Source organism: Petromyzon marinus, chromosome 38 (genome assembly GCF_048934315.1).
Source record: "Petromyzon marinus isolate PM22_M1 ecotype Great Lakes invasive population chromosome 38, UKy_Petmar_22M1.pri1.0, whole genome shotgun sequence".
NCBI lineage: Eukaryota > Metazoa > Chordata > Hyperoartia > Petromyzontiformes > Petromyzontidae > Petromyzon > Petromyzon marinus.
This window is the reverse complement of record NC_133704.1, coordinates 3,121,950-3,136,961: the sequence shown is the minus strand read 5'-3', so window position 1 is coordinate 3,136,961 and position 15,012 is coordinate 3,121,950. Positions and strand designations below refer to the sequence as shown.

General features: G+C 48.8%; 1 protein-coding gene across 3 annotated transcripts in view; it reads right to left on the bottom strand.

Moving 5' to 3' along the window:
* LOC116950250 (helicase SRCAP-like) overlaps window positions 1–15,012 on the bottom strand; it is a 28,267-nt gene that overhangs the window by 4,101 nt on the left and 9,154 nt on the right. For all 3 annotated transcript variants that reach the window (XM_032967906.2, XM_032967908.2, XM_032967907.2), the window contains exons 10-37: window positions 14,410–14,801; window positions 13,694–13,763; window positions 13,478–13,567; window positions 13,215–13,388; window positions 12,705–12,940; window positions 12,383–12,560; window positions 12,004–12,140; window positions 11,643–11,812; window positions 11,285–11,477; window positions 10,693–10,829; window positions 10,330–10,516; window positions 9,851–10,020; window positions 8,161–8,743; window positions 7,976–8,069; window positions 7,542–7,847; window positions 6,150–6,308; window positions 5,722–5,862; window positions 5,031–5,300; window positions 4,573–4,730; window positions 3,615–3,783; window positions 3,051–3,210; window positions 2,615–2,817; window positions 2,310–2,479; window positions 2,021–2,217; window positions 1,745–1,859; window positions 1,270–1,413; window positions 653–844; window positions 52–132 (exon numbers count right to left, since the gene is read on the bottom strand). In XM_032967906.2, the coding sequence (XP_032823797.2) occupies window positions 52–132; window positions 653–844; window positions 1,270–1,413; window positions 1,745–1,859; window positions 2,021–2,217; window positions 2,310–2,479; window positions 2,615–2,817; window positions 3,051–3,210; window positions 3,615–3,783; window positions 4,573–4,730; window positions 5,031–5,300; window positions 5,722–5,862; window positions 6,150–6,308; window positions 7,542–7,847; window positions 7,976–8,069; window positions 8,161–8,743; window positions 9,851–10,020; window positions 10,330–10,516; window positions 10,693–10,829; window positions 11,285–11,477; window positions 11,643–11,812; window positions 12,004–12,140; window positions 12,383–12,560; window positions 12,705–12,940; window positions 13,215–13,388; window positions 13,478–13,567; window positions 13,694–13,763; window positions 14,410–14,801 (5,276 nt within the window). The remainder of the gene's footprint in view (window positions 1–51; window positions 133–652; window positions 845–1,269; window positions 1,414–1,744; window positions 1,860–2,020; window positions 2,218–2,309; window positions 2,480–2,614; window positions 2,818–3,050; window positions 3,211–3,614; window positions 3,784–4,572; window positions 4,731–5,030; window positions 5,301–5,721; window positions 5,863–6,149; window positions 6,309–7,541; window positions 7,848–7,975; window positions 8,070–8,160; window positions 8,744–9,850; window positions 10,021–10,329; window positions 10,517–10,692; window positions 10,830–11,284; window positions 11,478–11,642; window positions 11,813–12,003; window positions 12,141–12,382; window positions 12,561–12,704; window positions 12,941–13,214; window positions 13,389–13,477; window positions 13,568–13,693; window positions 13,764–14,409; window positions 14,802–15,012) is intronic.

Sequence of the window (15,012 nt, the reverse complement as noted above, 5' to 3'; positions counted from 1 at the left end):
GAATTCACATTCCAGTGAGAATTTCTGCAGCATTTCTTGAAGCTTGCTTACCTTGGTGCTCTTGGGTTCCTCCGTCTCGGCCGCAATTGACGCTTCTAGGTACTTCAGAGCGTATCTTTCTATTGGAGTCAGCTGTGCACACAGGAAAATAGCCTCTTAGCCAACAACTCAAACTGCTCCATTACCAAAAAGCACTCTCGCACTTTAACATTGTGCAATGGAAGCAGACAATTTGACAGCAGAGCGTGTTCTGGCATTTATCCAGAATTTTACTTGCAAAGTGCTCGTAATGGAATTACAAACACTTTACATAAACATACAGTGGAGCGGTGATGCGGCGGATAGCGCACCGTGCTAACTCCGATTGCCAGCCACGGCTAGCGTCCGTGGCGAGTGATATCCGAACCGGCGCTGAAGGCCTTCCCCCGGGTGCATACATCAAGCCGCACCGACCGGTGTGGTACGGTCAAACAACCCGCACGGGCAACACAGCGCAGGGAGGCCTTCACCAAGTAGCGGATTAACAAAGGGCTGTAAATGACACAGCAAGTCCGTACGCTAGTTTACATCATCCGACGTGAAGTCAATTGGTCAACCGTGCAAACAAGTGACCTCGGGGGTGCGATAAATTTTTGTCTCGCGCCAACCTCACCTGCTGCACGAGTGCATTGATTTCCTCCTCGGCTTTGGAGGGCTCCTCCTCGTCGCGGCCCTCTCCCCCCACTCCACCCTCCTCGCCGTCGTCGGCCGCGTTCTCGTTAAACTCGGCCAGCTCGGCCACCTGCTCAGCCCGGGCCTGGCTCGCTGCTCGGATGTCCTCCTCATCCTCCGCTTTGCCCAGAGCCTGCGCACGCAGAGAGCACGCAGAGCGCACGCCACCCTTCGCTAACCACAAATATCTCCTAAACACGGGTTCATTCCTACTGCAAGCAATTCATACACATCCCCCAATGTAATTCTAAACCGAGTGGGTCAACGTTGCTGGCGTTAAGGTCCATATTTCCGAATGTATAAAATTACCCGCAAATTACTCAATAGAAATCACACAAAGCAGCAATCGCCACCACCTACTAGCAGACTAATGCCAAATTGCAGGCTAGGTGCCGAGGGTGACCTTTAAACGTTTTGAGATGCGACGGCGATGCAAGTCGCCTGTCGCGTATAAAGTGCTCAGACGCGCGTGCGTGAAGGACACTCTCTCTCAAAAACACATCCCTATCGTTACGAGAACTGTCGAGTTGAGGCTGCGGAGAGCCCAGGGCTACGCACCAGCTCCAGGATGTTGGTGTCCTTGGAGGGAACGGCGCCATCCTCCTCGGTGGAGGGGGCTTGCTTCGGCACCGCCTCTGCTGCCTCCTTCTTCGAGGCATCCTCCATGCCCACCGGCATTTCAAACAACTCCCGTATCGTTTGCTGAGGAACAAAACCAAACAGCATGTCACTTGTAAACCGCCAGTGTACGCTGTTTTTATAGCGCTCTGGAGAAGTAGCTTATTTTTCTAATAATTAGTAATTCGGTCGTAGTTATACGTAATCAGAGCACCACAGCAATGCATGGATAAAGATAACAGTTTTTAAATAGAACAAATCCACCACAAATTTCACAAAGTCCAAACAATGTGAATGGATCGTCAAAGAAACTACTTATACAAGTCTCATCTTTAAAAAAATGCATCCGTATCCAGTACACCTTCCATACAACCAGACAATCTGCAGGGAGTAGGGCAAATGACGACTCCAGCACCTGTTTGAAGTAAGCAGTGGTGAAGTTTCCACCCTCGATGGCCACGTCCCCAAGCATGCGCTTCTGGTTGGCCTTTTTCAGGATGTTCTCTTCCACGGTCCGCTCGCTGATCAGCCTGTTACAAGAGGAATCATCTCAATTTTACGACGCTGCGTGAACTGCAACAGCTCCATATGGCAGCATTGGCTAGAATCTCAAGCTGAACAAACGATTGCCTAGCGCCTTTAAGCGAGTATGTGGCAAACCGTAGTGCAGGAGGACACTTGAGGTAAGGACCTGTATATGTGGACATCGCGAGTCTGGCCGATGCGGTGGCAGCGATCCTGGGCTTGCGCGTCCATGGTGGGGTTCCAGTCGCTATCGTAGAACACCACCGTGTCGGCGCCGGTTAGGTTGACGCCTACGCCGCCACTCCGCGTTGACAGGATGAAGCAGAAGATGCGAGCGTCCGCGTTGAAGCGGTCCATGAGAAACTAAAAGACATTAACCGCCAAGCGTCACCGGATACCGTACAGGCACGAGACAGCGAGTCACAACCGCTCATTTCAATCGACCGCAACAGCACCTGTCTCTGTTCGACGCGCGTTGTGCCGTCCAACCGAAGGTAGATGTAGCCATGGAAGTTTAAGAACTGCTCCAAAACATCGAGCATGCGCGTCATCTGCGTGAAGATGAGCACACGGTGGCTGCCTGCTTTGAACTTCCGCAGAAGGATGTCCAGTGTCTGAAGCTTGCCTGCAAACACAAACGCGCAACTTAAGAACACAGCCGCTTGTATCCCAATTTGCAATAACTGTGATTTCACTGTTAAGCACACAATAAGACGCGGCTGTTCCAGGTGGACAACCGAGCCGAAATGTGGCAACTCACCACAGTCGTACTGGATGAGTCGCAGATCGGGGAACTGTGTGCGCATGTTGCAGAGGATGCGGTGCAGGCCGGCTGAGCGTGGCGACATCTCTTCATGCAGACGCTGCCACAGTGCCTTCTCCTTCTGCAGCATGGAAGGCGGGGGGTGGGGCGCGTGCAGCGAGATAGGCGGAGACTCCACGGGCGGCACCACAAAGATAAACCTACACGCCAGCGTGAGAGCCGAGACGCACACCACATTGTCCCAACATCCCGAGACACAACACGCCCCCCTAGAGAACCTCGCGTGCCGCAAAAGGCGCGGCGGCACCTCTTCATTTGACTTTAATTTTTTCTCGCTACTCAACACCCAGATTTGGCATACGCGGATGGTCCACTTTTCAAGCAGGTTAATTCCCGTCATTAATTTGGTCGCTTAGTAAGGAGATGCACATGCCTTTCTATTATTTCTTTCAGCTCTCTCAACCTCTGCTCCGAGTTGATGCAGAGACTTTGCAGAGTGCTCGTTTGACTCCAGTAAACATCCGGGTGGCTGGGCTTGCAGGACTGCCGCACGCTGCGACAGTGCACGTAGCCGGACCACCTCCAGGCGCCCTCTGTTATAAAAAAAACGCAATACATATTTAGCTCTCGATTGTCCTCAGATGGAAGAAAACTACCAAAAAATGTAAATATCTAATAGTGAAAGTGAAAAACTAGTACAATTGACCACATTATTGCAGTTATGAGTTAGTTATCCGGTAAAGGGGTAAAAAAAATAAGACGTCAAGAGGCAAATGCCATGTAAAGTGTCCATCAGGGCCACAACAGATGAACCAGCCACTCAAAAAACCGTAAAACAAGCGCACGCACAGAAAAAACAAACTAAAAAGACACCCTTAGAAAGATCCATGAGAATTGATGTTTAACAGAGGCCCCGTGCGCTCGGGGTGAGCTCCGTGTGAGCGAAGCGGCACAGGAGAAGGGTGCGTGGATGTGCTGCGGCTCGAGAGGGCCCCACCGTGGCGGTGCGGCCGTGAGCCCGGCTGCGCCGCGCTGTTCGACAGGTCGCACATGCGCAACACCTCGGTGCCGTAGATGGGTTTGGGCGCGCAGCGCGCCTCGTTGATGCGGTGAATGCGCTCCAGCCGATCCTCCTGCCGCTGAGCTCGCAGCTCCTCTACTCTCAACTTCACGTTTCCCGCGCAGACGGACGCAAAAGAAACGGCCACGTTTTCACACACCCGATAAAAACGCCACCGTCAACCTGGCCTCTGTGGCGCAACGTCACAAGCGACATCACCCGGGGGGGGGGGGGGGGTCTAACAGAAGCACGCGATATGGACGAGCAGAATTATTTGTCGGGAAACAAGTGCGGTCAAATTGGCTGTCAATTTGTGTCAGTGTGGTTGATATCTGCAAACATGAAAAACTAAGAGAATGTATTAGAGACAGACTGGGTCATTGGGTGAAGGGTCAAAAAGGTTTTCAGCTGTCAAAACACGCGTTTATAATAATTATAAGCCTAACTCTTATGTGTCTCCTTGCATAACTAAAACATAAATTGTAGCCCATCAGCCTATCGACAGTAATTAATTTTTGCATTGAACGGGGTCCCATATTTTACACGTATTTCTCTTGCCAGTGACACCTGGTAATCAAACAGCAATTTTTAACGAGTCAGACTCTGCCGATGAGTCTGAAAATTTAAAAACCAGTATGGGGATTTCTTGATAAAAAATAATACTGATTGATATAATTTATCTGGAAAGCCAATCGGCTTATAAAAGCTAGACCTTTATTTCGGCATTGATTCAACCGAACGGAGTTACGGTTTATAAATGCTTAACCCATAAACGTTCCACGGCAGCGCAAAATGAGTTTAGTGCCAGAACAAGGAACATAGCTGGACCTTGCTCCCAGTTTATCCTCCTGTGCACCGAGGCCCCGACCGTGTTGATGTGTGAACGCCCCCTCACCAAGTAAAGCGGTGACCTCTTTGCCGGCTTTTTGGGCGCCGGTGCCTCGGCGGCAGAAGCGCTATCCTTGCGTTTGGACGGGGCCTCCTCGGCCGTGGCCTTGCGATCCACGCTCCGGGTCGTAGGACCCCTGGTCAGCGGCACAGCCGCGGGGACGGCTGACGACCAAAACCGAAACGCGGGCCGTTGTCAGTCCACAAAGCAACGTCACGATACGTAAACAATAACAAAAACGCAGTCGAAAAAATGCACTGATGTAATCTCTCCACAAAGAAGACTTAAATAGAGCAGAAAACACAACCATTTACACCATTTTAAAACAGCAAGGTAATTATTAAGAGTAAATAAAAGATGCATTAAGAGTTAGGAATGTTACTAAATTACTTAAAACGTGTGAATTATGTGCCGTTTTCCCCAAGCTACAAAAACACAACAGTATCCCACCTTAGCAGCGTTACCTTTTAGGCCTGGCTTGGCGACCTGCGGTGAGGCAACCGGCGTGACCGTGGGAACCCTAAGCAGGGGGGTGCCGCTGCTATGTGTCAGCATCCGGGCCGGCTGGGCGTGCGGCGCAGGCACAAAAGGAAGCCTCACAGGCGGGCAGCCGGCGGCGGTAGAGGGACGTGGGGCAGCGCCTAGGGTGGCAGTGGCGGCGGCAGCAGCGTGGGCGGCAGCAGGAGCGACCTGCCTAACTAAGCCAGCTGAGCCAGTAGAGGTGGCAACTGGAACTGCAAAGGGCATGCATGCATCAGGAAGAGTGGAGGAAACGGGTAGAAAAGCCACGGCAAGTTGAGAGGTTACGAGTTTCCCGCAGGGTTAGCGAGAATGAAGCTTGTGAAAGCGTAACGTTTGCAAATGCAGACGCGTTAACTGATACAATTATGAGCATTCAAACATTGTTTTGTTCCCTCCAACAGTTACCATTATTTCCCATTAGAGAATGTTTTACCAGTAAAATAACCAGATATAAGCTTTCATAGGGTGTTTACAGGTATTTAGACGATTATGACTACCACACATCCACCATCAATATCACATTACATATAGCCAATATACAATAACATGGTAATGTAAAAATATACCTGTTCAAATATTTGCATTTAAACACAAAACAAAGAGGAGTTCTGTAGAGGAAGCAGATGGGATTACCTGCTATGGATCTCGCTGGCATAGAGATGGCAGCACCTGCCAACTGCTGCTGGGGTAGGGTGGCCATGCCAATCTTGGTGTTGCCAGGCTGGGCAAGGACCTGTGTCTGTGACACGGGTTTCACCATGTGCACCACTCCACCTGCCACACAACAGTGACAAGCAGCCAAGTGCTATTACACAATGCTTTATTCCAGGTTGAGCGGTAAACCAAATTTCATTGAGACCAAGAATATATTCCAAGACAACCGTAAAAAGAGTGGGAAAAGTGCAACACAGGTCATACTGGACAGATAAACAATGACATCACATTTTCTGAATAACTATTACAGAACAGCAACAATGTAATGAATAAAATAAACACTGTATACATTTCATGGAGAAAAAAAGAGAAACGGGTTCATCAAGAAGGGAGCCATGCTCTCCTACCCTGTATGTGTATGTGCTGGGGTCCGGGAGTGAGGGTACGGATTGGGCTGCAGGCCAGCGTCAGTTTGTTGCCTTGGATGTGCAAGGTGAGCGGCTGCCCTGCCTGGCCCTGGCTGTTGGCCAATGCGGCCAGCTGAGCGATGCTGATGACTTCCCCGCCTTTCAAAACAACACACTCAGCATTAGGGCCAGAAAACGTCCATTGAAGCACCAACATCTTTATCAATGATTTGGTTCACGGTTACAAGTTTATTTTATTATATTCTAACTTAGAAAAGAATCATGTTTAACGCCTCATGTCCAGCATTCTCTACACATTGACTAAAAGGTCATTTATTGTTGCGGTCTACTATGCCGGAGAGGTTAGTATATCGGCACTCTTCGATGTGCAGTCATGCTCGCATTCCATGTTAATAAGTTAATAGTCGAAGTGGTGTCCTGCTGAAATGTGCATTGAGACCGTGCTCGCCCTCCTGTTTACAGCCATAAGCCAGTGGTGGAAATTCTGCATTTCCACGCAGAGCACAACCACTGTTGACTTCCTCACGAAGTGGTAATATTTACTGACCCCAGCAGGGCAATGGAGCGAGTCAACCAGAAACCAGAGGATGTGAACTAGCAACATTCCAATTGTGTGAGCAGCTCACTCGCTAACTATACCTCCTGGCCGGATTATAACTGGACAAATTAAAATCATAAAATAAGGGACAAGCTCAGATTAATGACCGAATTTGAGCGAGCAAGGGACATATCTGTACCCCAGAACTCCTATGGGCATTCCCTCACGTGCCCAGCACGTATTGCTGGGAGCGATGTGAGGAAGGGGCACGTTTAATTATTATTCCCACTCGTGTCACCTTGCGGCTCACGGAGCAGAGCCACCCGGAGCTTGTGAGGGGGTGTTGGGTTAGAGGAGATGGTGTGTGAGAGAGAGAGCATGATGAAGTCGATGATTACACTGTGCCTTTTTTTTAGCTTCACCACCACCACAACAACTCGCATTGTGTAAATGGTCCTTTCGCACTCGGGGTGAGATATTAAAATGGGTTCAAAATGATTAAAATTGCCACTAGGTTTCAATACAGGGAGTCAACCGCCGATCTCAAATCACTGCATGGGTACGAGGTTTTATTGTACCATTACAATTAACTGCTGTTTTTTAACATCACCAGGTGTTGTTTTCCTCGACTACATATTACAGTTTAGGCATAATTCTATACCATGCATCACTTTATGAACACAGAACTTTAATTCAATATAAAAGTGCTTTCAGAAGCCTCGTGGCATTTGGTTTTTACACAAGTGCCAGAACATGGAACATGACAAATCCACAGATATGGCATAATCGCCTTATTCGTTTACACGGAAAAGAGAAGCAGGGAGGAACCTTACTGGGTAGCCGTGCCTGCGTGTGTGGGGTCAGAACCACCCTCTGCTGCACCACTCCACTGGGCAGCGTGTACCCAGTGACGAGCTGGGCCCTCTGGCCCTGAATTGCCAGTGGCGCCATGTGGCTGGCCTGGGTCACCAGCCGCAGCGGGGTAGTAGGGTTCACGGGCGAGGACGTGGGGGTCAAGGTGGTGGCGACAGCAGGGTTCACAGCCGAAGCTGCATTGCGAATTATTTGGCCTCCGCTTGCCTGATGCTGCTGTATGGGAACTGCGGCGTACATGCGCGGGGCGTGCGCCAAGGCAGTTCCTGGTGAACGAAAAAAAAGGGCCATGTCTTCAGTCACACAATGACAAAACAAACTGGACTATAACGTGCAAATTTCCATTTTCTCCAGGGCATTAACAAGTGAAGACACAAAACCAGTGGAATCTTACCCTGGGTGGTTACAAAGTGGGTGGTGGGTCGAATCTGGGGCTGCCCCTGCAGATGCACGGTGGGGGCGCGCTGTGTGCCATCGATGACCAAGCCCTGCATTGCACAGAGGTTCCAAAATATTAAATTACGATGCCTAAGAATAATTGTTAAAACTGTTGCTTATTTACATCTTAAGAGCTCCTACCTGTGACAGCCTCAATAGGGTGGGGGAAGCGGCAGCAGTGAGCTGGGTCCCCTCTGCAGTAAGGCCTTGAGTGACCCGCTGTGCCTGCAGCATGGCCTGGGTTCCATCGATGGCAATCCCTGGAGCGAGCCTCTGCAAGGTCGGGGATGCCGCGTGCTGCGTCAGCTCTGAGATCAGCCTGGGAGCCACGGGCACGGGGGGCTGTGCGAGCGGTGCCACAGGCCGGGTCGTGTCAATGATGGCGCCCAGCGCCTGCCTCTGCACCACGACCGCTGGAGAAGCCATTCGCTCCACGGCACCGACGCTCTTCTGTCCCACGGCCACGGAGTAGACGTGCGCAGCCCCCGCCACCTCCGGTACCACGCCTTGCAGAAGCCTTTGAGGCAGGCCCAGTGAGGGCAACTGCTCTGTGCTAACCCCCGCGATCAGCCTTTGTGCCACAGCAGCCGGAGAAGCCGTGGGTACAATCCCGTCTGTGGCGGTAGAAGGCAGAGGTTTCTGCAGGCTGTTCTGCACCAGTGATTTGGGTGCATTGACCATGACCACCGTACGGCCCTCTGACTTCTGCACCGGTTGCACCATTCTGTAAAAAACAAACCAATGTCCTTGCTCTAAGCATGTCACATCACACAAAATATTGCGCAATTACAACAAACCAGGGATGCAACAATAATAATAAAAAATACATTGTTTTTTAAAATAATAATTCATGGCACATTTTAAAACATGCCCACCTCTGCAGGCAACACCACAACACCCATTCGCACATCCGCCCACGCCTGTGGCCCCAACCCCAGGGATAAAATGTTGCTGCTGGCGACAACAAGAAAGTCAATGTTGTTGAAGACACTAATGATCCAACCTAGTGATAACAATGATTATGTTGCTGCTGTTGACGACACTACCGCTGCAGCTACTGATGCTCATAACGACGCTGTTGTTGATGGAAGGCTACGTGCCGTTTCAATGTTATCCCCTCGTGTGCAAGGCTTTTCTTTTGTACTCTGGTTTCCTCCCACTTTCAAAACTCAATAATTGCCAAAACAACCCCGAAGCAGAACCTCTGAAAAAAATGTATACGCTGTGAGGCTTCATGAATAAAGTAAACATTATAGCCATCACCATTAGATTAAAATATCTTTGGCAACCACATTTGTTCCAATATTTTAACACGTAGGCTTTTGCAACCAATATTATCCGTGATAAGAGGGCTTTTGGGTTAGATCGCGTAAATTTAAATGTGTCCTTAAACCCGCCACAGCCAATTAGTAAGGTTTGTCATGAAAACAAAACATGCCAATTCATTACTAGTTCAGCACACCGGTGCGTTGGAGAGTAAACCAACGACATTTGCAACTCTGGCTGTCCGCCTGATGATGCTAGTTGTAAATTACTGGCGAAACTTCGCACTCGAATTGTAAATGTCGTGGGGTTTTACTCTCAAACACACCGGTGTGCTGTTTTAGGAACGAATTGGCACGTTTTGTTTAAGTGACAAACCTTCCTAATTGGCTGTGTCGGGTGGCGACTGGTTTAAACGACATTCGTATTTACGTGATCAAACCCAAAAAAGACCTCATTATGGATAACACACTGGAAACAATGAATATCTCGGCCAGTACGCCAACATGGCATGCGGGTGGAGAGGTACGCAGTGTGTGGGGGGGGGTTCCTCAGAGCGCTGCTGCACCTGTTAACCTTCATGCGGACGGGCTTGGGCCGGGGCGGGGGGTCTGGCGCAGTGGAGATCTCCTCGATCAGCTTTCGAGTCACCTTGCGGTTGGGCAGGAACACCTCGGCCTCATAGCGCGATAGCTGGTTCTCGGCGTTCACCAGATCAAATATGGACAGGTCCACATGCTGCAGAGAGCACAAACCACAATGTGGTCATGAGTCACCTCAAGAATTTATGTCAGATCAGCTTTTATGACAGGTTATCAGTCGAGACATCACAATGGTTAATATATAAATGTAGATTTAGGTAGGTTACTAGTCAATTTATTTTTGGTTAACGGATGGTGACTTCCTAGCACAAATATGCCATCCAAAGTGCCAGATGTTGACGAAACATTACATTGATCGCTGTTATATTTAAGTCGGATAGAAGCAGAACTGTAGTGAATTACACAATGGGTATAACGTGACAGGGAGTCTTCGAGCGGCGCTTACCCGCCAGGGATCGTATTCCAGCGCGGTCAACACGAGCGAGGCAGTGGTGTAGCAGATGCCCTGCGTGATGAAGGGCGACGTGATTGGCCGAGGATCAAACAGGTTGGGGTGGTTGCAAACTTTGCGAAGCTGCATGAGGATGTTGATTACACTCATGAAGTGACCGCTCGCCAGAGTCTCTCTTGTTCTGAGAAAACAAAATGATCCACGTCATTAATGTATACATAACCCGAGTCCCTTTTGTAAACGCCCCATCAGTGAGTGGCACCATGAGCAATAACGGCAATTAGCAGAGTAATTAAAACAATCAGGAATATTAACCCCAACTTGTAAACTAGCGCGAGAGGCGTCCGCTGTACGTACGTGGCTTGCGACATGAAGTCGTCGTAAAGGTAGCGCTGGCGCTTGGACAGGCGGCACCGCACAATGTGCTCGTACTTTTTTGGCATCTGCTTCTCAACGTCCATTTTTATTCTCCTCAGCAGAAAGGGACGCAGAACCTAACAGGAGCCAATGATGGCGACACACATTCAGCAGCCCCTCGAATGGACCTTCCACACGGACTTGCATTCAAAATATGCAGGTACCATGAACTGACAATGCTAAATAAATGGAACACGATACAATACTAATAAACGCAATGGATATAGTAAACATAAACATATACCTACACCAGTTGTTAAATCTCTGGACCAGCGAACCACTTGTAAACCCTCAAAAACATTTTTTGCAGACCACCATGCACCAATGACCTATTTCTCAAAATTGTAATTGCTCACAAAAGTAATATCTGCAGCAATTGTACAGAGCACTTTCCACGACCTAGGGACCACAACTTGGCAAGCACTGGCCTTTGGAATACAAATTCAATAAAACGCCTTTTGCACACGCTGGCCAAAAAATGCATCGGAAAGCACAAATATATTATGATGTGCATTCGTGCACTGCACCACACCTTGTGCAGACGTTTGACCAGGCTCTCGTTGTACTCCTGGCTGCCTTCGATCATGCCTGTGAGCGGGTTGGAGAACCACTCGCGGAACTCGCGGTGCGACTGGAACACGTGCGGCATGAGGAAGTGCATGAGAGACCACAGCTCCATGAGGCTGTTCTGCAGCGGCGTCCCTGTCAGCAGGAGCCGGTGCTGGCTGTACACAGTGGATTTGGAAATTTGACTTTGAGAGTGACTCGAGCAGCAAAGGTACTCGACTTAAAGTCAAGCTCTGAGCACATTATTCACCCAGCGTAAGGAAAACCTTCAACGTGCCACCAACAACGTAATGTCTTACAGTATAAAGCTGAACATTACTGACCTGTTGAAGTTAAGCAGTGACTGCCATCGCTGAGACTTAAAGTTCTTAATATTCTGAGCCTCATCCAAGATGAGGTACTTCCACTTCTTGCGGCGGAAGGCCTGGTGATCCTGCAGCACCAGCTTGTAGGACGTGATGCACACGTGGAACGCATTGGGCCTGGTCCAGCCCTGCGCATCGTCAACCACACACAACAACATTGCAGTGACTACAATGGACACACCACAAACGTATTGGCAACATCAAAAACATGAACTGCACTGAAGGCAACATAAGAGGAGGTAGGGAGTGTGGCCATCACAAAAAATGGTATCAAATGTAATTCTCATTGCAGCAGGTTTTTAAATGGAAAGATGCAAACCTGTCTCTTTTGCTTCCTCTCCTTGGGTACGCCATAGTAGGTGAGGATTTTAAACGCAGGAAACCACCTCTTGAACTCCATCTCCCAGTTTAACATGACGCTCGTTGGCACCACGACCAAATGGGGACCCCAGTTTCCTGGCAGCAGGGACGACATCACCCATTACATTATGCTCTTGCATGCCCCACTCACAGGCAACAATCTTTATGTCCGTTTGCATATTGGTTATAAGATCACTACAATCCTAAATTGAATATTTGAATGTAAAGCGCTGTCAAGACACTTGATAAATAGCTTCACAAAATAACACATTTATTTTTCCTGTAAAAAATATATTTTAACATTAAAACATCCAAGAGCTCTAGGGTTAAGTACTAACCTCTGTCACAGGCCAGGTGCCCAAGCAGAGCGATGGTCTGGATGGTTTTTCCCAGGCCCATCTCATCAGCCAGAATCCCATTGAGCATCTTCTCATTCATCGTGACCAGCCAGTCGAGACCGATGTGCTGGTACTCACGCAGGGAGCCCCTCAGCAGAAAAGGCACAGGAGTCTTAACCTGAGCGCAAAAAATAATGCGACCACTTGTTCAACGTTCTCCAGTTATTTTGATAAGCGCAAGTGTTAAGATTGAAAGGCACTCATTTGTAGAGATCCTAAAGTGCAAAATAAACAGGGTAGCTGTTGAAAATGTCCGCATTACCTGTGCGGTCGCCAGCGTGTAACCCTTGGGCTGCAGGCTTTCAGCTGCAGCTGCGATATCCGTTATTTCTTTCTTGGGGCCTACACCATCAGCACCTTCCTCAGCAGCCTGGGACTGTGGTTCCTTGTCGTCCGTGACAAGGAACTTCATCCCAAGGTCGCTTCCTTCTTCATCGCCCTCCATCTCTTGATCCTCGTTCTCATCTCGGTTTGAAACGGTGGGAGAATCTACACTCTCTAAAAAGCAAGACAGGAAAGTAAAAAAAAACATTAAGTTATAGTAGTAATAATAATGAAAAGAAAAATGTTCTGTAAGCCTTGAATACTTGCCCAGTAACTGATGTGGGTACTGTTAGGTGATACAAAAATGTAAGCTATCCAGGCATGGCAGCCAACAGGAGCAAGACTCAGGGTGGGGGTCACAGATCCATCGGCAATACAGCTATTTACTGCTCCATCTGGACTTGATTAACTATTATGGAGATTACATACAATAGAAATGTATACCAACCTGGTTTATTATTGTCATTCTTCACTTCTTTTTGGCTTTTTGGTTCCATTTCCTTCACCTCTACCTCTTCCCCCACATCCTCCACAATTAATGGGGGTTCAGACACAACCTCATCTGCCTGCTCTTCATATGCACTTGCATACATTTTATAGAGGTCTTCCAGAGGCATCTCTCCTGTGAAGCACAGCGCCAAACACATTATAACACTGGAGACTTATAACACTGACGCCGATGTGGCATGTGGAGCGTGAAGGTCGTCTCACCTTCCCGCGCGAGCTCGTCCAGCTCCTGCTGGTAACTGGCAGTGCCTTCCACCCCTTCCTGCTCTTCGATCGTCTCTTCCACATCTTCATCTACTCCACACAGGATGTCAAACGTACAACAACCCAATCAATGAGCAATTCATGGACATTTAAACTTTTTTACATTTTGCCCATTTGTGTCCCAGGACAACCTCTGTTCACGAGCGAGCTTCTCACCATCCTCATCCTCTGCATCAAACTCGTCGTCGTCGGTAATAGAGTCGCCGCGCTTGCCGTGCCCACTGCCCTGCACCAGACGAAGAGCACAACCAACGTCAGCAACCCACACCACCGCACAAATACAACCCAGTGGTACTCGTGTGGCAGTCATGTCTGTTCTAATGTTCTACTCGTTATGACAACACCGCGGTAATGAGAATTTTATTTTAAACGTCTACTGCAAAAAACTGTCATACCGTTTGCCAAAAATAAAAAATAAACGCTTTACGTGAAAATGTGCTTCTGAAAAGGATCATCTACAAAATTCCACATGCAAGCAGCATTGAAAAGATTATTCACTACGTGTTGAGGAATTCATTGACACCACAGTCACAAACACCGACAGTGATGTAAGCAGTTCCTACATTGATCTTGCCACAACATAAAAAGCACACAGCTACCTCACCAGCCGGCACCAGAAAAATGAGTGTGGCTAAAGCTCCATGGGTGCAACAGAGCTCTTCTCTTACAGAAAACAGCAATGGAACGTGACCACATCCCACTGCTATAAACTTGATTACCTTCACAATGGTTAAATTATTGCACGCAAACATCAACCAGTAAATCATACTTGAAATAATACTCTTTGTAAATGGTGACAACTGATGTGAAACCACCGCTTAATTTACACAATATTTTTGAAGACTGTAATATGGTTTAAAATACCTACAAACCTCCTTCACACTGTCATCCTCCGTGTCCTCGTCAACATCAACGTCCCCCTCCTCACTGGCGCAGCGAGCCTCATCTAGTTGCCCATCATCGTCGTCGTCGTCATCCCGGCGGGTGGGCGTCCACGCCTTGCCGTTGGCGTGCAGGTTGCCCGAGCGGCGCCGGCCGTGCTGGCGACTGCCGATGCGGCCGTCGCGGAAGTCGCTCCGCCAAGGGGACGCCAGCATTTCCGGAGGCAGCGAGTGAAGCAGCTCTTCCAGCGACAGCTCGCCCTCGCGCCGCAGCAGCTCAATCTCGCGGCGCCGCGCCTCGCGGCTCGCTGCCTCTTCCCGCTCCGCCTGCGCGATCGTCTCCTCGTCATCGGACTCATCCGTCGGCTCAAAGTCCCCATCCTCTGCAACAAAATTAAGATGCAGACCGTTTTCATTTTTTAAGAAAAATACTATTGACAATATTTAATGAATGCATCCATATTACCAAAACTATAAATTTAATCAAAAATCGTCTTTAGCTGAGACTGTAACATTTGAAAACCAACATTTACCAACATGGGCCCCTCAAAAATTACTAGCCAGAGGTTTATTGGTTCACCTATAGGGCAGGTT